The sequence below is a fragment of the Egretta garzetta genome, unplaced genomic scaffold (assembly GCF_000687185.1).
Source record: "Egretta garzetta isolate BGI_Z169 unplaced genomic scaffold, ASM68718v1 scaffold97, whole genome shotgun sequence".
Lineage (NCBI taxonomy): Eukaryota > Metazoa > Chordata > Aves > Pelecaniformes > Ardeidae > Egretta > Egretta garzetta.
The window spans coordinates 917,915-941,204 of NW_009260135.1; the positions used below are offsets into that span (position 1 = coordinate 917,915).

Below are 23,290 nucleotides of genomic sequence, written 5' to 3' on the forward strand. Positions count from 1 at the left end.
AAGCACCAGCCTAGCTTGTCGCTGACATCTCCCCACTCTTAACAAAGACGCAGGTGGACACACAACGGCGCAGTAGCTGAAAGCTGCCTGACAGGCAGGTAGGATGTCCTACAAAAAGGCAGGTGCCAGCCTTTGGGCACCCTGATCTGTCATATTATTAAGGAAAAAAACCAAACAGGCAATGTTCACAGAGCTGCAACTGAAAACAGAAACAGAGTAGGTAAAAAAAGGCAAAGCATCTGCATAGCACCACGGCTGCAGCATTAGCTCTGTACCAGATACCTTTTTACAGGGCAACCTGCATTTGCTCGGGAAGATGTTAATTGAGGTACTGCCGGATAAGCTCCTGCGAGCTTCTCTCTCTCTCTCTAACCCCCGCTGTAAGCTGCCCCCTGCGAGGGCCCTGGGGCTCTTGCTGCCTGCATTCCAGGCTCCGGGACCCCCCAGCGGCACAGCCTTGGCTCGGGCTGCTCCGAAAGCTGCCGAGTTGCGACAAAGAGCTCAGAGAGTCTGTAGAAAGATCAAGTGAAAAATACAGAGAGAGGAAGGATTGCTGTGATGGGGATCATTAGTAGCTCAACAATTTAAGAGGGAGAACACCAACATGGAAAGGCATACGATCTGGAAGAGGAAAAGCCAGGAAGGCTGGCAAGGCTGCACTCGGTGGAATGGCTGGTGTGATGGAGTTGGTGGCACATAGTGTCTCAGTGACCCCAGGGAGCTACAGGAGCCAGCTCCTACCTTCCTGACTGGTGCCTCTGTGGCCAAAAAAGATTCTGGGTGCCCCGCAACAGGCGGTGAGCGCGCCCACTCAGCCTGCCAGCTTAAATCCTGGTTCGCTTTTGTGTGAGCTAGCCAGTAAATAATGCTTTACCCTTCAAATTGGTGCATACCCTTCTCGCACTATTGTTTATCCTCCAGGAATTAAACTCCTAGTTAACAGCTAGTAAAAACTAACAGGAATAGCTACAGACGTAAACACAGAAGACCAGTTACTCTGCATACGTACTTATGGGAGCGGGATCAATAATGCAGATGTGGAAGATTCAGGCAGCTCTCAATCAACCCCAATTATAGGACCCTTCTCTTCTCAAGTGGAAAAACTTGTGTCTTTTCTGCTGTGAAGTTCTAGGCAGTATGTTGCATAGTGCAGTCAACATAATGAAATCCAATAACATCTACCTTTGTTATTCCGGTAATGATGATAACAACAACAGTATTTTGCATTTCAATAGGTCCGTTCATTTCTAGCTGTCTACATCAATTAATGAACGTAATTTCAAAACATTTCTATTTTTGAAGGCATACATGTAAGCTCCTCACTACCTCTTAATTCAACTACTCCCTTAACAAGAAAAAAAGAAAAAGTACTAGCAACAATGCTATTTCAAGCCTATAAATAATAACTATAAATAATAGAATAGAATAATAGAATAGATTAATAAACTCAAATAATTTTGTTATCGGTCTACATGTAAACTTAAAAAATAGAAACCTAAATCACATCATTTGAGATTCAATTTTTTTAAAAATAAAAAGTAACACCCTAAGCATACCTGCTTCCTCCTGTAGTCACTCACGCTGCCTGTTCACTCTGCACAACCCAAAACTTAAAAATACAAACCAACAAGATCGTGAAAACATGCAATTATCTGCAATCTTGAAAAACTTCTTTGAGCTTATGTGTATGTGAGTGGGAGTACATCTAAATTGGTTTTCCAAACCATCATTACATATCGTGTTTTTGTAGCTTTTTCCTTCACCCTTTCTTCTCTGCTCTACATTTGTTATGAAAACGATACTACGGTAGCCTGCTAAAAGTGACCTTTCTGCAGCGTTTTTGGAATTCCTCCAAGTACATGGCCCAAATGTGTGTGAAGTCCTTGGGGATGCACCTGACTGCTTTACTCAACTCTTTAAAATGCTTCTGATTTGTAGATAGGTCCAGAATCTACCTGTGCAGATCCCATTGACGTGGGAAGTCCACACAATCTTCCTGAAACCTTCAAGTGCAGGAACAATAAAATGAAGGACTCAGTTCTTGCCCCAGCCCTCAAACTCAGAGGACTAAACCGCTGTAGCATGTCTGCCTGTAGCCTTATAGTTTAAGTGGTAAGAGAAAGCCGCATAAGACAAAGCAAAATCAGTGTGAGGAGTTATTTCACTGTTCCAAGTAGTTGTTTGTTATGCTGAATATATCCTAGAAATTTGCATCAACAAAAGGAAAGGAAATTTCGTTTCACTACTCTGTTCCAGAACATTTTGCATCATGTATAAAGATATCAAAATATTGAGACATTATTCAAAATAGGCAGACAATTGTGAAGAGCGGCTGTAAGTTGGAACTTCTACACATTCAGAAACTTCAAGTTTACATATTCAGTTCAGAAGTTCTGCAGCTCATCTTGAAGCCCTAATACAGTACAGCATCTGAACACAGTATTTACAACAGTTCAGGTGTTTCATTTCTTTCTTAAAAAAAAAAAACCAAACCAACCTCTCACCACTAAATCCCACTCTTACAGACTCTATTCCTGGCTTTTTTTTCCACGACTGCGCTAGCCCATGCACGGCCACTGTGTACCACATTCGTTCCTTCCCTGCCTGGAAGGCTGCAGCTACAGAAACGCTGAGCTCAGGGGTTTCCCTGCTATGATGCCCCATGATTTGGAGTTCACACACCGCATTGGGACAGAGTGGGCTACAGCTCACGTTGCTACTCCATCCAATAATCTCCCCTTTCTGTCCTAGCTCTCTCTCCTCGTCAGACTGTCAAAGGAAGAAATATAGCTTGAACCCCAGGAGCAGGCAGATATTTTGAAGAGCAACATGGGGTGGTTTTTTTAAGGCTAATTTTCAGACTGCTCAATGTTTAAATTGAACTTTGCTTAAATGACCCCATATTTGGACCACTGCTCTTACACTAGATCCCACAAGATCTTCTAAGGAAACAGATTTTTAAATCACCAGAAGAGTGACCATCATCCTTTCTCCTGAAATACAGGAGAAACATGACGATGTTACATGTTTGATTGAATCCTAGCAGCAGATCCTTGTGAGCAAGCTCAAAGAAATCATGACATACATCTAAAATTATCTTTTCAACTAAAAGATTTGAACTGAAAATATTTCAAAGTATGAGACTAATTATGAGACTAAAGAATAAGACTAATTTCTATTTAATTTTATTTTTTTTCCTCTGGATTAATGTAATACCATCTAGATTAATATCAATATAAAGTAGCAGAACAGGCATTAGTACGTTAGGCAATCTCAGTCAAACATCCATCCATGAAAGCCCTTCTGTTATCCTCACTGATGAGTCATTCGGGTTTTGCCCGGTGCCTGCAGACGGCCCTGTGTGAGGTTCCCGTACCAGGGAGGACTCGTACGGTGCAGAGAGCGATGCAAACCTTCCTTGCAAAGCCACGCTTTTCTCCCCGTGCCCTCAAAGCGTTTCAAGCTTTAAAGCAGAGCGCTGCCTCTCTAGCTGTCTGGAAGTAATGAGACCCACACCGGGATGTTCAAAGGTAGTATTTTCATCATTCATCCTCTTCGAAAGCAATGATTAAAGAAGCAATAAAGGAACACCTCTTAACTGGCAAACGTAGAAACCAGCACTTTGGAAAGGAGGAGGAGGAGATGGTTTGAAACAGACTGCAAGAGGACAATAAAAGTTAAAGAGCATTAAACAGCAGCTCCGAGCCTAAAGGTAAAGCAGCTAAGTACTGCAGAAATGAACCATAAAACCAGCACCATAAAAATGCTACGGCGATGCATTACTGCATCCTTACTTAAAGATATTTCAACCCTTCCATTATGGACCCTTATTTCAAAGAAAACAGAACGATTACGTAGCCAGCCTGGGGGCCTGTTGCAGCCATTAAGCAGCAGCAGACCAGGGAAGATCCAGGCCATGTTTGTTTGCCTTGGACCAGAAACAAGCACACTAAAATCAAGCACACACTATTGGAAGTGTTCAAGGTCAGGTTGGTCGGGGCTTGAGCAACGTGATCTAGTGAAAAGTGTCCCTGTCCATAGCAGGGTGGTTGGACTAGATATCTTTAAAGGCCCCTTCCAACCTGAACCATTCTACAGTGCTACAATTCTAAAAAAGCCTAATTAGCAACTCCGCATAAGCATTTTGCAGTCTTGTAACTCCATGAAAAGCAACAAGCTACTGCAATACAGCTAAGCATAATTATGTAAAAAATACAGAACCACAAAGGGTGCGTGGAGACTTGGGGTACAGATGCCTGAAGAGGGTACCTGAGAACATGTGCAAGCAGTAAAAGCTTACTTGACATCACAAAGAAAATAAACCAAATGTGATTACCCCCCCAACAATACTGAAACAAGAGGCGGAGAAAGGATGCATTTGGAAAATGTGCTGTCTCCAAACAGTCTGAATTTAGCCCCAACTGCCTAAGACAGCAAAGGAAAGAAGGGAAGGGAAAAACATTCTTACCAGAAAAAAAAAAAAAACCCAACATGCAGCCACACGTTGTGTTATTCAATTATTTCGATGCTCGGTACTGTTAGATAAAGAGACATCTGGAATCTAAATTGTCATCTGAGTTCTGTGGTGCTGACATAAAGCATTCCCCCCAGACAGCTCAGGTACCGCTTTTTGTTTCATAGTCAGTAATGTGACCACTTGCACATTAATTTCATTTGAGAGCAGAAGCTACTGAAGGTAACGGAAAGGTGAAAACTAAAAGTTGTGAAACTCTTCCCTGATAAAGCAGGTGCTGTCAGCACCGGCTTTGCCTCCTGAGCGCTCCGCTACTGGATTAATAAACTGACAACAAGAAAAAAAATTAGAGAGTAGTGCCCTGTGAAGAGGCAGTACAAGAGGAATCCATGTTTCACAACAAGGCAAAGCTATAAAGTAAAGGCTGAACTAAAAAGTTAGCAAAAAGGTGTCATTCTTTTTTGTGGCTACCGGTATGAATTTAGATGAAACACCAGTTTTAAAGTGAGAGAATTACAGGCTAATTCTGAAAGTCTCCAATGATTCTGCGGGCATCAATTTCAGCAAAACTCACTGCAAACCAGATAAGAAAAAAAATCATCATCTTCTGAGTTAATATTCTTGTGATGAAACTTGTCATCAAGTCCTGCCAGGTGTGTAATTTCACAAAAGAAGAAAAATTGATCCTGAAGCAACTCTGGAATAGTCTTAGAACACGGCAATCCTGTCAGGATGTTTTCTAATATCTTAATGCTTGCCTATGACAAACCTATCCATGGAAAAGCTCCAATTAACTGCTGGGTACCTTGCAACCTCCAAAAATAACAGTACTCACAAAGTAACCGTTTGTCATCAGCATGACTACATCTGTGTTCCCTGAGGTTTTGTGATTAAAAAAAATAGAAAAGGAGAAGAACTAAGGTTAGAATTGATAGTCTCCACATACAGGGAATAGGAAAACAGGAAAGAAAAACAGCCAGGCGAATGCCCAGTCCTGTTTCTCAGGGATGCCAGTATTAACCGAAAGAATCATTTTGTGAATATCCCAAGGAATTCCTTCCCTGTAAAGCATTTGGTACATTGGGACATTCTTAACCCATCAGAAATGACATATTTCAGCTACTGTTGTACCCAAGAACAATTTCATATGAAAACAGACAAGGAGCTGCAGGGAGTTACTCTACGTTAGAATTAAAAGTATGTTGTAATCCTGTGGGCAACGAACCCCACAGCAACAACTAGCCCAGGCTGAATAGGACCAACACTTTTATCTTGTCACTCTTAGTCTAATACCAAATCCAGGATGCCAAAATTAAGTTCTAAATAGCAGCGGATACTCTCACAGAAGCAGCAGTTAAGAGCAGAGCTCCACTCTTAATTTTTTTATTTTGCTAGCTCCAGACGTTCAGGGAAAATTCCCTTCCCTTCTGCTTTTTGGACATTTCAGGATTCAGATAACTTGGTTTTGCTTTTCAGCCCCCTGCTTCTTCATGGCTCCCACGTTACCATTTTAGCAAAGTAGGGCAATGTGAACGAAGCCCCTTGTCACCATTCCAAAACTGGGCGCAGGAGCACTGGCTGGGCACAGGCCCCCCGCTCCTTTCAGTCTCATTTGTTCCCCACGGTGCTACAACCACTGATTAACTGCCGGGAACAACAGCCTGGGTGTTGTAAGCTTCAATGCAGCTACACCAACACCTCCCAGAGCTCCAGACCAGAAGGCAGTCTTTAATCAGGCTCTGGGAGGGACCGGGCTAGACTGCGTGGCGGTGTAACTACACCAGACCTAGCTACTCTGGGCATGATCCAGCAGAGTGGCATTCAGTTCCCAGAAGGCTGCAATTCACGCATAACGGCTCAGAAGCTGCGGCCACCAAGCAGCTAAAACCGTGGCACGAGTCAGGGGTACAGCAGCTCCCTACCTGGGTGCGGGGTTTGCAGCTCTCCGGGCAAGCAAGAGCACTCCACTACTCCGATCGCTTTTCTCAGCACCACAATGGCTAATTTTAAATGCTGGGAGATCAGCTCTGCCAGCTCCGCTATTTAAAGCACAAGTTAAATATGTTTGACATTCCATACCCCAAATGACAACAAAACAGAATATTTAGAACTGCAGCATGTCAGGCATTTATTTATTTATTTATCTGGCAGGCCTAAGTGCTGCACCTTTTCATTTATATGCAACTGTTTGCCCCACGGGCATCAAGCTGTTAACACGTACAGAAGAGATTAAAATGAGCTTGCATGCTGGATGAAATATAAATTAAAATTATAGTGCTGTCAGTCTTGAATCTGGGATTGTTTCTCAAGGTCTCCCAAAATGCATAATTTCAAATGAGCCTCTGTTTGTTACTTCAGGAAAGGCAAAATGTATAATTTTTCAGCAACATAGTCAATATGAATTGTAAGTAAGTTGTCCCTGAGCCTGTGAGTAAAATATGCTGTGCTAATACCATGAGCTGTGTATGCAGGGATGGTCCAAATCACTAAAAGGCTTTAAAATGGGACAGAGAGATGTCCACCTGTCCACCTTGCAACGCAAAGCACATCAGGGGCTTGTAGGCATTCTAATATCAGTAATGCCCAATGCTGTGTCAGCCAAAACCATCGCTGACACAAAGTGACCTAAGCCCCATCCCCTAACGAGCCAAACGGTTTTCTCTGTGCACTTCAGAGAGCCCTGCAGTGGCATCACCCAGGGGTGCCCGTCCACGCGACCCACCTGGTCTCGAGCGGGACGTTGCTGTTGAGCACCCAGCTGTCCTGGAGCTGCACGGACTCGGGGGTGGTGGCCAGGTCATTGGGCGCCGGAGCAGGCGCATGGATCTGGTTCCGGCGATTTGTGAGCGAGTTCCTGTTGAGGGAGTTGGCAGAAGAATGATGATGGGACAGCGAATGGTTGTGAGGAGGAGGGAGAGGCGGCCTCAGCGTTGACTGGCTGTGATGATTTGAAGGGCCTAAAATAAAAAAGAAAAATACATCACAAATGCATGTTGATGGTACTATTCTCCTTGGCATTTTCAGGAGACCACTGCCTGGAAAAAAAAGCCAAACCCCGCAATCAGTAAGCTAAGCCTGTGTGCCTTTCGGACCTGTAGGCATTAAATTACTGGTTATTAGAGATCAGAGATATGGAACAGCATTTCAAGGTTGCGCAGTTGGGGTGTTCACAAAGACTACAATTAAATTTAAAAATACTCCTTTATGGATTCTCCCTGGAGAAAGGCTCCTCTGGGGAGCAGTCTAGCTTGACCATTCTGTACATCCACCCAGAAGAACTTTTTCCTCCCTGTTTCTATCAGGGACTTTAAGGAGATGAACCTTAATGGATTAAAACCAGCTTTTGAGAATACGGTCTTCAGGATCCTATAAAACTTAATCAGAGATCTCAATCTGCTTTCATTCACTGTTATTTTACCAATTAGCTTCAAACGAACAGTATTTGTACCAGTCAGAGAAGATTAAACTCCAAATATGAAAAGAGAGCAACAATGCAATGATGATATCTTTCATGTTCTTCCATGTGATCAGGATTTGGCTTCTATTTTTCTATTTAGCAATGCCACAAACAGACACCAAGATCTGAAAATTATGCTACTCTTTCAGCCTCCACTGAAAAATGACAGACGATGGTTTTTAGAGATAAGGAAGGATATACGCTTTTCTCATTCTTTGAGTACTGACATGTTAGCATTGATACTGAAAAGAATTTTTTCTAATCAAATAAGGCAAGTGGATTAAAATAAAAAGCACATGAGAAGAAAATAGAATAAGCAGGTGTCATTCTAGCATAGTCACTTTTCTAAACATAAATGCAGAATGGTGAATAGGTTTAAGTGTAATTCCATATGTTGCAATAATTCTAATAAAAATAGTGAAAGAGATTAAAGAAAACAAACCCTATAAGGGTATTATGAACCTCATGCTTTAGTCATTATATCAAGTTGTAGTTTTCTAGTGAACAATAATATGAAAAAATAGTACTAGCGAAATTATAATTGCAATGATGTATGTTTGTTTTTAGAAACTGAAGCACATTCTGTATTTAATGAATCAAACAATAAAAGAAAACATCACAAGGGAAAACCATTTTCAGCCAGACCGATCTATTTTTATATGAAACAATGAAGTATAGAAAAACTGCTGAACTGATTAATTAACTGTAAGTTAATTAAGACCAATATTTAAAAAAACCAAAACAGAACAAAACAACCCCCCCAAACCAACAAACCATTCAAGGGCGGCTGATCCCAACTGAGAATCAGGCCACGCAGCCAGGAACTGAAATCAGTGCATCATTTCAGGCTCCGAGTCCTAAAGTTCTTATCAAAACACGGTTCATAAGCAGGGGGCTATTTTAGACTCACGTTAAGCCATCCAAGAGAGGAGAAGTAACTATCTCCTTTCTTTTGTACAGGGAAATGCACCGATATGGCAGCTCAAACACTGGCCATCGGAGGGGCGAGCTGGCCCGGCACCCCGAGTCGCAGCAGCGACCATGTCCTGCTGGGTCCTGAGCACCCCGGGACCAGCTCCTCCCTGGCACCGCTCTGCTGGCTGCCCGCCCCAGGGAAAAGCAATGAAAATGCCTGCTCCTAACAGCAATGCAACCAGGGAACAGAAAGAGAAGAGAGCTTTTTGGAGAGAGATCATTAATTTTCTTAAGCGTTTCTGCGGGCACAGGGAAGCACAGGCTGATGAAGAAGAGACAGACAGGTTTACCGGGACAGGTAGAAGTTGTCCTGGGACAAGAAACTTCAAGAAGGGAATGATAACAAATTCTGCATCCTTCACATGCTGAAGTTTCTTTATCTTTTTTGAACGCCTGTTGCCTGAACGCTCACCCTATGGTAGCGTCAACTGCTTTAAAGACAAAGACACCTTTCATGAGCACATCCTAAATTTTAGGACCATCATATGTGCTGCTCTCTTCACCATCCTTGCCTTGGCTACGTCTTACCTAAGCTTGAAAGAGACTGTTTAGCCCAGCAACCTTTGTGTCGACAAACTGCATTTGGACCTCCTAAACCATAAATGTCTAATCCGCACTAGGTCCTGTGCCATTCCCGAACAGCATGTGGAGTAAAACACAGCAGGAAGAAAATGTGTTTGGACAATATCCATGCGCACAGAAGCTTAAGTGGAATTACTCTCCTAGTCTGTGTCCTGGCTTTAAACAAAGCATGTTTGGATTTCAGGAAGTGGATATTTATGAGTGATAAAATACAAACGTGTGCCCTTGCATTAAAAATTACTTCAGAAGTTTTGTGTGCTTTATATTTTCTCAACTTGCTTTGGATGCAGCTTTTCCTCTTGGAGGATAAATATGGAAAAGTCATACCCACATAAACAAAAAAGTTTTGCTCTGAGAGACACAGCAGTGCCAGCTCTATAAAGACCCTGAATCTCGAAACCACAAAATCATAGAGGCTGTTCTTAAAAGTGAGCCAACTGCACATCAGTAAGAACGAACAGAATTTCTCTAAGATTAAGAAAGCAAGAACTGAATTCAAGTTACCACGAATTAATTTAGTCTGCCTAAAAACTCAGCTTGCACACAGTAAATAAAACGTACTGCACAAAATAAGCTGTGGAGAAGTAACTGAGCATCTACTGCAGCTGTAAAACTGCAAAAATCTGGTGTAAGATGAATATAGCACTTAATATAGAATAAGAAACCAAATACCAATATCAACGTTATATAGATATTATGTAGTTTACAGCAAAACATATAAAAGCTTATATATAAAAAAAGTACTAACTAGGGAGCATGCACACACACTCATCTGCAGATAGGAGAGATAAAAGCTTAATATGCTGCTTCTTCATAAACCTGTTTAAATGAATGAAAAGCAGAAGCTGAGCACCACTGAACTTGCCAGGGATATAAAACTGGATTCACATCTGAACATCTGAGCACCACTTTATGAGCATCTTTGCCTAAATTAAAACTTCAACAGCAGTACCTGCAAATCTGCTGAGCTCAGGAGTGCGGAAAAGTAAATCACTCGTCCCGTACTAAAAGATCAGCAGCCTGCAGGACTGGCACGACGTAGCTCTGCCGCCTCTGGCCGACTGGTAGCTCAAACACAGCAAGTGTCTTGATGGAGTATATCTGGCTTTTTACGTTAGGAAGGAGGTTTTATTTTTGATAGAGCAGTTGCCAATATTGGTTTGGGGAAAAATACTGAGGAAATTATGCCATTTCTCAATTATTACATGAATTAGGGGTTTCACCAGAATACCCTAAAGAATCTCAGACATTTAGGGTATAAGGAGAAGTGTCTTAAAACCACAATGAAAATCAGAGAACGGAAATCTGAAATACTGGTACCCTCCCATTTTGGCTTTTTTATTTTTTAATTTCTAATTTAAATTCACAAATAGACAAACATACCTAATTCTAATGAATTTTAGTACACATTGATTGTGCTGAGCACTTCTGAAAAATCAGGGCCTGATAACCATATAATCAACAGGTGATTCTTCAAGAGATCTTACTGCGGTCAAGAATATCAGCAATGCTCATTTCCAATGTGCAAATTAGAAGCTGAGTGAGGATAAACTGTGTTCTAATTAACTAATCTGAGAATATCAAGTCTGATCTACATATCTTTGAAGTAATCATAAGCTATCCAAATGACTTATTTGGGTTTAATCAGAACCAAAATGCTAAAAAAGAAAAAAAAAAAGATGTTTTGCTCTGTTCATTCTTTTATCCAGTAAAACAATTAAACAGATCAGGCGAGCACAGAGGTAAAATTCAGCAAAATAGCACTTGTCTCCTTAAAAACAACCAAAAAACTGACCCTGAGCATGATCCTGTCACTATTGTCTTCCCTTCTTTTGGGTGCATGAGCGTATCAGATCTGCAGCCCAAAGGATGGCCCCACGGCTGCTGCCCCGCTGGGCACGACGCCGGGTGAAAGCAGGGGTGCCATGGAAGCGCTGGGTGGTGGATCCCCCCGCAGAGCCCCCGGGAGCCTGTGCCGCTGCATCGCAGCAGCCTTATTCTGGCACGAGCCTGGCAGCCTCAGGGATCGGGAGAAGCCATGGGGTGGATATGACAGTGCTAGGTTAACGGTTAGACTCGATGATCTTAAAGGTCTTTTCCAACCTAAAGGATTCTATGATGTCCCAGCGTTGCAGGTATGACAGCCAGGGCTGCGTGCTCCTGAGCGCCCGCTGCCAAACACCACTGCTCAGCTATCTTTGCAGTTCAAACACTGCCTAGAATATGAAGTGAAACTTCAGATCTGCTTTAAAGTGGTCAAATTATTTTTCAAAGTTCTTCCAAGGCTTTGGTACGCTCATTTAACACGTGCACTAAATCCACGCAACACAACAATCTGAGAAGAACAAGTTAATCTCCCACCTCAGAGATTAAATTCAAAGCAGAATCAGCAGCATCCCTAATCCAAGCAAAGCAATCGCTTCCCTGCATCCCAGCTCTTTGTCAATACTACCTCAAAAAAGTAACGGAGATTGTATCTTAGTTGTGCTGAATTAGCCTCTGTGCCATGATTAAACGCTGAAGAGAGACATAAACACCTCCTCATCAATCCTTTTCACAAAAGAACTAAAAGAAAAAACCCAAACACGTATTATTTTTCTGAAATGAACAATGATGCAGCTATTTCCTTACACGTCTAAACAATACAAATATTGAACGCAAAAAGATAACGAAGCTGATGCACTGAAAGAAAAAATGAATTTGGTAAAGCCACAGAAAATTCTTGTTAGCCAGCATTAGAAACCCAGCCTTCAGTATTCCCAGTTCTTTATTCAAATAACTCTACCACAGTGTTTTCTCAAGGAAACCACATCATCTGCTATCACAATGAGTAACAGATTTTTCACAGAACCACAGGGCCACCTTCCAAGCTAAATCCATCTTCCAAGGCAGATCACATTACTCAGAGTCAGGCAGAAAAGCAAGCATCGGAACACCCAGCAACATAACGCAGGATCACAAGGAGCTGCCGCCTCCATGGCCAGCCTTCCCCCCGGGATTCAGCCTTCATTTGAGTTTGGCGGGTGGGACCAGGGTTCCTTCCCAAGCAATACTGACTCTGCTTTATGCTATGTCTGCTTCAGTTCTGTTCGTTTGCTTTAATTCTCTGAATTATTTTGTGCAAGGCCATAGTTAAATGGAATCTAAACGTTCTGAAAATGTTTTCAACGTCTGCTGTAAAGAAGCAAGTTATCTCCCCCATAACCACGGATATCATTAACACTCTCTCGTGTTGTTGTAAACCCCAAACATTTGCCAGGTGTTCCTTCTTTTGTCCGCATGTTTTATAGTGTTTGAGGCAAGAATAGGTTGAATGACTGGCTGTCAGCCCAGACTGTACATTTCAAACTGAAAATCCAGTAAATGTGTGGTACAAAATTGTAAGTCACTTATCAGTCTCTGCCAGTGCGCTGCAGCCATCTCAGCACAGTATTAGAATAGAAAATTACATGTTGCTGTGGCAAAAAAGAAACTACAAAAAAACAAACAAAAAATACCTCATTGCTTACCCACAATAATATCCAGATAATCACAGAAAAGGGGAAAGGTGGTTTAATGGATAAAGTCTACGACTTTGTGTGCTGGGTTTGGCTCAGGTAGAGTTAATTTTCTTACCAGCAGCTGGTATGGGGCTGTGTTTTCGATTTGTGCTGGAAACAGTGCTGATAACCCAGGGATGGTTTCGTTCCTGCTGAGCAGGGCTCACACAGAGCCAAGGCCTTTTCTGCCCCTCACCCCACCCCACCAGCGAGGGGCTGGGGGGGCACAAGGAGCTGGGGGGCAGACAGTTGGGACAGCTGACCCCAACTGACCCCAGGGGTACCCCACACCTATGGCATCATGCTCAGCACAGAAAGCTGGGGGAAGAAGAAGAAAAGGCGGGGGGGGATGTTTGGGGTGATGGCGTTTGTCTTCCCAAGTCACCGTTATGCGTGGTGGAGCCCTGCTGTCCTGGGAATGGTGGCTTTTGCTTTCCCTATTAAACTGTCTTTATCTCATCCCATGTGTTTTCTCACTTTTACCCTTCCGATTCTCTCCCCCACCCCAGCGGGGGGGCAGTGAGTGAGCAACTGTGTGGGGCCGAGTTGCCGGCTGGGGCTAAACCAGGATACTTCATCAGAGTTTCTATATCCTACTCTGACTGAGGCAACCCTTGAGTGATCGTGGCCAAATCACTTGTTATCTCTGAGCATCTTTATCCACACCCTTGGCAGGAGTGCTGCAGGTAAATTGCCTTACCACTTCCGAGGCAATCAGATACTGCTGCAGCATGAGCCAGTCAAATGCTCTGCGCCTGTGGGGCACGAGTTCATCGCACGGGAGGCAGAAGCAGCCGCAACCAAATTAACTCTGCCAGAGCCGAGCTGTTGCTGTGTACACAGAACGCAACTGCTACTGCATCATGCTCCAAAAACCAGAGGTGCTGAGACCCTCTGTGCAGACGTCCAAGTGCATCAGCCTTGAAGCAGGAATATTCGCTTGTTCTCATCAATGCTGGAGCCAAAGAAATGGCAGGTTTGGTCTTTGTACCGGATGGGTTGGCTGGTTGGGAAAAAAGCAGTGTGCATACTCATGCAAGCAAAGGCAGAAGAGTAGGACCCTTCACCAGGAGTCTAACCTGAGGGTTTACAGTCATATAATCAATAATCTCAAGTGAGGGTCACCTACAAAAAGGTTAAAACCCACTGCCCTACAAAACAGTATTATCTGAGATACCATCTACTAATTATATTTGCTGAAATACATCACTTCAATATTCATCATCACACTGCATGCGGTGCACCGGCTGTGTAAAAGAATGGCATGTCAGTGGCAAAACACATCGCCTTAATAATGCTGCTTTGTGTGGACTCCGTGTCCTGTGATACTTTTATATATGCATATATGTGCGTGTCTATACGTATAAAGATAGGCACACTATTTCCAGTTTTACATATTACAACAATGAGTCAGAGTTTTAAGAAGAGTCATCTTTCCAATTAAGAAACAATTCATGCATTTTCCATCTTTTCCACTCAGCCTTTTCATTTAGTTTCCCAATAATGAAATAGATATAAAACACATTTCAGAGAGACTAAGGGTGTATTTACCTTCTTTAGCTTAGATATATGACTTTTGTCTGAAGAAAGCACTGATGTAAGAAGAACTAAAAAGAAAAGCATACATCTGTATTTCTAAGCAATAAAGTTCATCATTACCATCATCGCTACCATGGAACATTTTAGTGCAGAGTGCTAAATGTTGCTCTATAGACTTGGTTCTTTAGAATGGGAAAAAGTTGAACCCTATCTAGAGACTTAAACAAACCCTCTCCAAAGCTTACACAGTCTGATACACCGAGAATCACACCACAGAGGAGTGAAGACCTACATTTTTCTGGACAGCCGACAAAAACTTCTGAACAGAAATATTTAGGCTGGCATTGTAAGCCTGGTGACATTTGCTGGATCAGAGTACAGCTTGAAAACTGCTGTTTCCCTGGATGGTCCAAGGGGGATCCTGAAAATGTTCATAGTGACACAAGAGTAACTGTACAGTAATTCCCAATGCACTGTGAGCCCGGAGTCAGGTGCAACAGAAAGCCACCCCTGAAGCTACAGCAGTCCTTTGGATTTCACATAACCCCGTCAGCCAGCACACCAAGCTGCTTTCCAAGGGGGCAAAAGAAATGCTAGTCACAGGTGTTTTAATGCAATACATGATCTAGATTATTTCAGAAATGTCACAGCACATGTGTAATGCACAAGGTCCAAAATAATCTTTTTTTTTTTTTTTGCTAAACCTGACCTCATAAAAAATTTATACAAGAAAGCATCTCTCAAAATAAATTACTGACAGTAACTGCGCCAGAGAGAAGATGTAATAGGAGGCGGAAATCTCAGCAATGCCTAGGTGAGCTTTTTAACAAAACAGCCTTCCAGGTATCGCAAATCCTTTAAGAAGGAAAGGTCCATCAGCAGGGTAACGGTTTGGAATTCTGTTGTTCTAAGAGTCTGGAATGTCAAGTCTCACCACTGAGAAGTTTGGCAGCTGAACTATTCATGAAACTGAATATATTGAACATGGCTTTCGGCATCAAGCAATTTCTCTGTTTCTCAGGCACTATTATCATCACTTCCCAACAGCACTAACTTCCGTCAGCTGCTGAATTTTTTCCTGATTCCATCTTATACTACTGCCTTGGGATGATTCAACGTAACGCATACTGCACACCAATCTAGAATTTTTTCAGTTCAACATAAGTATCCACAAAAATACACTCATTTTCTTGTTTGAAAGAAAAAAACCCAACATTCTTATCTTACTCCAATGCTCTTCCATGGGTTTTCAGGGTCAGAGCATTTTTTTCAGAAATATTTACAATACTACCCCTTCACCCCAAAGACAGCATAAAAAGAATAACTAAATACAGTTTTTCCTTTAGGCTGAGCCACCTGATAATCAAGTGGTGGAAATAAACACTGATATAAAAGAATCATTAACATGAAGACTTACTGACATAGACCAGTAAATACAAGGTTCCTGGAGGAGTTTCCTGGGACGATTCAATCGCACAGCTCCTGGGAAGCCAGTTATTTACTGCCTGGACCATCTGCTTCCCAACATGTAGAACAGGTAAAAATAATTTGTGTACACTACACGGAAAAAGTAAGAGGAATGTTGCATAAGGCTGGAGTAAAGGAAAGCAAATCTAATGCAATGTATATGCTGCATCGAAACAGACTTTCCAGACTTTTTTAAAAGCAGGCAAGATACAAATGAGTACAAGAACGAAACAAGCATTTGTCTGCCTTCAGGGTACCGCAAGCTGCAATATTACATGACTGGCATTTCTTCCATAGGCAGTGGAATTTGGTTTGAATTCTTTATCGGTTGGTATTGGACAAAAAAGAAAGGCACAAACCATTCAAATAAGTCCTGTCAAAGTTGCCTGACTTTTCAAGCTACCAGAGAGGTTAAAACTTCAGCTACCACAAACAACAGGTTCTGTTATTCAGAAAATGAAACTATGGGTTAATGAGTAAAAATACAGGGTTAAGGTGGTGTATGGAAGCCCTCACGCAGTTTATCACACGGCAGCAAATGAGCCAACATTAAGCCAGCAGTTCACATAAAAGTTTTTAATCACAGTTTTTAGTGTGTGAAGGGAAAAAAACCCCAAAACTAAAACCAACTATACCCCCACAGTCATACATGATAAAGCAGAAAAATCAATACAGAGATGTAAAGTTATGAAAATTATCTGTCAGCATCACTGGGGGCTGCAGCTGGGCTGTAACTTCTCAAAATACAGTGGCTGATGAGACTGGCTTTCTGGGGCTGATCCCAATCCCCATCACCTACAGCCTTGGTGCCGTGCAGGTGCCTGGCAAACTACAGCCCTCGACGCTCAACACGGCAGCGCTGAGGGAAAGCCAAGCCCCAGCGGACCCCAGGCATCGCCCGGGATGATGGGGCTCTGAGCGCGAGGCAGAGCGGATCCGCCAGCGCAGCCGAGCTGAGGCCAGGCCAGCGTGGGGAAGGTCAGCGCTGGCCTGGGGAGCCCTCCCTGCACCCACCCCCCCGCTGCGTTCCCGCTAGCGCCCGAAGGGGAGGTGTGCAGCTTCAGGCACGGCTCCATGCCAACGGCAAAACAGCTTTCAGACTGCAGCTGGCCTTTGGTCAGCTCGGAGACCAGGGAAATTCACTGCCCAACACCACTGCGATGAGGCACCCGCCCAGTTTAGGCTATCCAGCAATTCGCTCAGTAGTACCCCACCAAATACTTAACTACTGCTGCATTTACCATAAACAAATTTACTGCAAGCTAGAAAAGTGCTCTCTACCAAAGAAGAAATGAAGCAGCCCACTGAAAACTTTGACTAGCTGGAGAAGACAAAGCGTTGTCGTATCTAAATAGCATTACCAACATCTTGCAGAAGCCTAATCCTCATCAAGACTTTAAACCTTAGTGCAGCTCTCTATTATGTGAGCTTGAAGAGCCTCTCAGAACAAGGCCATGGGTCTTTTTTCTTTTATTTTCTTTTTTATTTCATAAAAGTCTAATCACTTACAGTGAGTGAAAAAGAAAATACCATCGCTACTCAACCCCTGCAACCATGCTGCTTGCTTACCTGACATCCCCTGCCCAGTTTACCCCGCCTGCCTCTGATACCATAATTAAACCACAACTGTACGCTTTGGGCTGCCACCTTAAATACGCGCTGTTCTTGCTTCTCCAGCATGGAGGAGGCAATTGAATGTACAACCTGAAGAGCCTGTGCAATCATACTGGCAGACACCAAACAAAGAAGTGGTCCCACATTACCAGAACAGACAGGACGTGGGGGAAGTGCAATGTCTTTCGGCAATGCTTCTTGTTCCCAGTGTCAAGGCGAGAGCAACTAGCACAGTCCTACCCGTTATCTATATGGCATACATTTCTGAAAACACGGCGTCACCCCAGGTGCTCAAATCAACATCATCTTTACCTGTCCTTCTTTGTCTCAAGACCATGATTTTATTTTTCTGAGAAGACCAGCAATGAAAAGAGACTCAAGTAAAGAGCCATAGAACTATGGTATGAATTGAGCAATGAGGGAACAGATTCCATTTTCTATTTAAGGTTTAAAAGTAGCCACAACAATTGAATTATATAGTGTTTCTTCCTTCAGAATGTCTGAGACCAGCACAGTACTAAGCAGAGTTTAGTACAGTGAAAAAAAAGTAAAAGAGAGAGAAAACAGCTCTCGGGTACAATGCTGCATTCACATTAATAATAGTGGCAATATTAAAGAAGAATTTAAAACGGGAAAAGAGGATGACCCCAATATTTAGTCATATAAATGATATCCAGCTAAAGTCATAGGAGACTAGAGAGTAGCTTGCAGTCTGACTAAAATCTCTGGATAAACATCTGCCACCTTGCAAAAATTGCTAACAGATTTTTCTAATGATGATAAGTGATCAAAACCTATGTTTGAAATCTCTGCTTTAAAATGTGTGTGGGATGCTGAAATCCCTTTGACAGAAAAGGTTCACAGCACTTAAAGCCATAATGTGATAGATGAATTTCAGAAAATCCACAGACCAAGGTGCAAAACTTTTTTGACACTGAAGTTGACTTATGAAATCGTGACAGAGGATTCTGAAGTCAGTCAAAGAATTCTGCTTCTCTGAGACATGGGAGCAAGGAGTCAGCAGAAATGAAGGGAAAAGTCACTAAATAAATGTCCTATGAGCTCTTAAAGTAGCGTGATTCTAGCCTTTGCATAGCAAGGAAGCTGCTTGATGATTAGGTGTGTTATATGTATAGGCTAGATGCAGATTAGCAAGTAATTTGGCACAATGCAATGATATCAGTAGATGACAGCAGAAGGTCCTAGACCCCCTCTTCTACACTATATTCTGTTTGGATAGTGTAGGGTGGTAAATTTGGACTAGGTTTAGTTTGATTCACCTGGATCAAGAGTCATCATCCATGTCCGTCCACCCCCGCCCCCGTGCTTTGAAGCAGTCTCAAGGACTGGTCATTGTTTCCACCTCTCATGTCCCCACTAGAAGAGGGAGCTCATTTGCATCAATTTGGTAAGATATTAATAATTTAGTAGATGTTCAAGTTGCAATTTGGTATTTGAAAAGTCCAATAATTTGGTTTGATATCAAAACTATGATACAGAATGACAGCACTGGGTCTTCCTATTTCTAAATTAATATGCAAGAAAAATCTGTGTTAAGTCTTCACAGCTATCTATAGAGACACGTTCAACACATCAAGGCTTTTCTGCAAGGGCCTTTTATCAGCCACAATTTCCAGGGAACATTCAGAAACAGAGAGGTCAAGCTTAAGAAATTCCAAATGCAAAAGGATACTTTTTTTCCTAAACAACTCTAGTATTTTAAGGGAAAGTTATTTTCCTTATATTATTACCAGTAAATTAAGCTATCTATAGTTTTAGGTAGTGGGATACTTATTAGGTGTCCCTACTTAATGTGGAATGAACCAAAACCAAATTACTTTTAAAAATAAACCTTATCTAGCTGAATTGTTGCTGTTAGGTAGCTGTGACTCTCCATGCCAATAACAGTTATCTTAAGAATTAAAAAAAAAAATCCATTAGTTTTTAGTAATTTTCTTGCTACTGGTATGTGTGAAAGATTTTCATTTACACTCATTTATCAACTCAGACAACTTCACTAATGGGGAAATTTATTCTGATAACAAAGACTCAAACTGCCCTTTGAGAAGGGTATCAGGTGGGTACACGCATACGGCACCTGGAGCAGGAATAAGCATGATCTGCCATCAAACACAACTCTCAAAAATGATGGTTATCTTTGTCATAGGCACAAAGGTAGATGTATGCCCAGATAGCAAAGATTTTATTTTAAATTAGTGTTCCTGAAAGAAATATTCATAAACATGGGAAGGCAGAAGAGATGTTAAACTGAACAGTAAAACATGGTATAGAAAGGGATCATAAAAAGCGGTAGCCTTGTACGCTGGCAACGTAGACTATGGAGTTATCATCTGTCAAAACTCCTTGTAGTCAATGTTCCGGTGAACTGATCAATACCAACAACCACAACGGAATAATAATGGCAACACTTAGTGTTCTCTAAAAAACTGCCGCGTGTTCTTTTTAAGGTGCTTTATAAATGAAGCCTTATAAGGTAAGTCTGTTGTCAGAATTTTACAGACTCATAAACTGAAACAGAGAAAAATGAAATAATATTGAATCGTGTGACCAAACCCTAGGCCCCTGGTTTCACCCTGGTCTTTTTCTTCTTACAACAGGCACATATGCTTCTCCAGTCACAACAATTTAAAACACATGAAAACGAATTCCTGTGGGTGCTGGCAGAAAGTAACCCAGGTTTAAGTTTAACTATTATTTCAAACAGGTTTGTTTTGAGTTTGGGGTTTTTTTTCCTGCAGAATATTTGAACAATGTATTTCAGAAAGCAGAAACAAACGGGACAACTTCTACGTTGGATAAAGATCTAGAAATGCAATATCGTTCTGCCTGAGCTTTTAGCTAGCTGTTAAAAAACAACAGCAAAAAAACCCCAAGTTCCCATAGCTGATCACAGATTTTCCAAATGATACATAACACGAGTCCTACCCACTGGAGAGAATTACATTTTTACGCTAATGTCTAACTAGTACATTTTAACAGAAATATAAGAGCAGAAGCTACCCTCTACAGGGCATGCGAGTCAATCATCGTTAAAGCTTAAAGACTGTTCTATGCATACTTTCTGCATTGTAAAAAAGTAGTCTGGAATAAAACCCAAACTACACATCTGTGTAGGATGCTGATAGACATCTTGATACGGTTCCACTATTTCAATTTACTTGCATATTGTTTGATACAAGCTCAGGGAAATATGGCAAGCTGTGCCATGAACAGAGGGGAACAGAACAAGCTGTACATTGTCTCTTTATTAACTGAAACTCCATGAAACTCTAAATTTATGAAATACTCAGGAAAAAAATTATTAAATTATTCATCAGTGATAAGACAATTAAGAAGCAAGCTAAGGAGCAAGTGGAAGCTTGGTCTTGGGGGAGAACAGCTGGTCCTCTCATTAAAAGTATGTTTTGGCAGCAAAATACCCTCTGAACAGAGGGAACCCGCGGCTAAAGAAGGGCAACAAAGCTGGTGAGGGGTCTGGAGCCCAGGGCTGATGGGGAGCGGCTGAGGGACCTGGGGGTGTTCAGCCTGGAGAAGAGGAGGCTGAGGGGAGCCCTTATCGCTGCCTACAACTGCCTGACAGGAGGGGGGAGCCGGGGGGTGTTGGTCTCTTCTCCCAAGTAACAAGCAATAGGATGAGAGGAAATGGCCTCAAGTTGCTCCACGGGAGGTTTTAGATTGGATCCTAGGAAACATTTCTTCACTGAAAGGGTTGCCAAGCATTGGAACAGGCAGCCCAGGGAAGTGGTTGAGTCCCCACCCCTGGAGGTATTTAAAAGATGGGTAGATGTGGCACTTAGGGACATGGTTTAGTGGTGGACTTGGCAGTGCTAGGTTAACGGTTGGACTTGATGATCTTAAAGGTCTTTTCCAACCTAAATGATTCTATCATTCTAAAGCAGCCTCAGAGTCAAATTTAGGGGCAAATGACAGACTCATGTGAAAAGTAAGGTGGGTATGCTCTGGGTATTGCTGCGTGGCCAGTGCAAGCTGCATACCCCCTGCTTTTGGCAAAAAGGTGCTGTGATTTTATTGCACTTTAGAGCCAGAACTTTAGATGGTAGCCACCTCAGCTACTGGGCAACTTTGTGCTGCCACGTGAAAATAGACTGAAGTAAGCTTAAAACTCAAGGAAAGATACTATTTGCACTGAATAAACCCTTAGCTGAGCACAGAATCTAGTAGCAAGGGTGGTGTCCGAGTCACCCTGTGCCCGCGCTTCAGATTCCTTGTTTATCAAATAGAGAAGGGCTCTGCAGACCCCGAAGGGGTGCTGGGTAGTTAAATACAGGAAAATTTCATGAGCAGCCTGAGATCTTCTCAGGAGCAGGTACCGTGGTCGTGCTGAACGTGAGCATTGTCCAGCTGCGTGGTAGATAACAGCCGTGGTCAGGAAGGGGTATTTCACCTTTGCGGTTGCAATGGTGCAGGTGCTATAGGACAGAAAAAGGAACTGTATGATGTTAGTGCTTTGGCACAATGTCTTTTATGGAGCAAAACAGCACACGCAAAGACAGCACCATCCTGCTCTAACAGACTGGTTCGTAGCGCCAGAGCTCAGAGGGTGTCTGAAAAACTCATCATTAAATACCACTGCTCCCCATTCCTTCTCATCCCGCTCTTTCTGCCACCTACTGTCTTTAGCTTCTGGGTTTTTTCATACTTAGCTTTTTAGCTTTTCTTTTCCTGTCCTGCCACTCAGTAATACTGAGTCTGTAGAGTTCAGATTTACCCCTTGGTTCACTATCTCCTACAATCTATCCTCAAAGACATCCATCTGACACTCCTAGTAAAAGAAAAAAATAAACCCCCATCTCTCACCACAGCATCACAAAGGACGTATTAATTTGTATAACTCCATTGCTGAAATACACAATTGGTGACAAGTATGATTTGTGTTCTTTAAAGACACAGATCCTTAAACATGTCCACAGTAATAAAAAAATTCTGTAGCACCTGCTGAAACATGAAATTCCCACTCACTGGCACACCTTGTTCTATACGTTTAAGAAAATTTTTCAAACATAAAGGTCCATATATTTTTGGTGATACAGAAATACAAAATCAGATACTTCATCTTCATTTTGTACAATTTTCCTTCCTAGTTAGGTAAAACATGGCTAAGAATTTTCCTCCCTAAATGCAATCCTCTTCTTTCCTATATTTCCCCACGTGTGGGGACTGTTATGCTAATTCTTGCATAATATTCAAACATCTCGCACAACTGGCAGGACTTCTGACATCCCTGCATAGCACCAAATTAGCCTCAGTCTGTTTCAAAACCTGATTCATGATATAGAATGTAATAACTTCCACTCCAATCTTTCTGCACCTATTTGTTCACTCGGGTCAGCTGGCAAAATAAACACGTTAGCCTTTCCTACTGCTCCAGATATGTCATACCGAAGTGGGTTTTGCATAAAAAGAAATGGCACGCTACCATCTTCGTAACATTTTTAGGGCCTCAGTTATAAATACTTCAGATGATGCTCTAGACAGGAACTCAAGTGCTGCAGATTTCAGCTCTTCAGATGAACAGCAGGGAGAGTTGCAGATTCAGTCTGAATCGACCCCGTACTAATTTACCCTAGGCGATCGAAGAAAAAGGAAGCGTAGACAAAGCTG

General features: G+C 42.3%; 1 protein-coding gene across 2 annotated transcripts in view; it reads right to left on the reverse strand.

Annotated features, from left to right (window-relative positions):
* TENM2 (teneurin transmembrane protein 2) overlaps nt 1-23,290 on the reverse strand; it is a 538,424-nt gene that overhangs the window by 177,031 nt on the left and 338,103 nt on the right. For both annotated transcript variants that reach the window (XM_009641606.2, XM_035897048.1), the window contains one exon: nt 7,197-7,431. In XM_009641606.2, the coding sequence (XP_009639901.1) occupies nt 7,197-7,431 (235 nt within the window). The remainder of the gene's footprint in view (nt 1-7,196; nt 7,432-23,290) is intronic.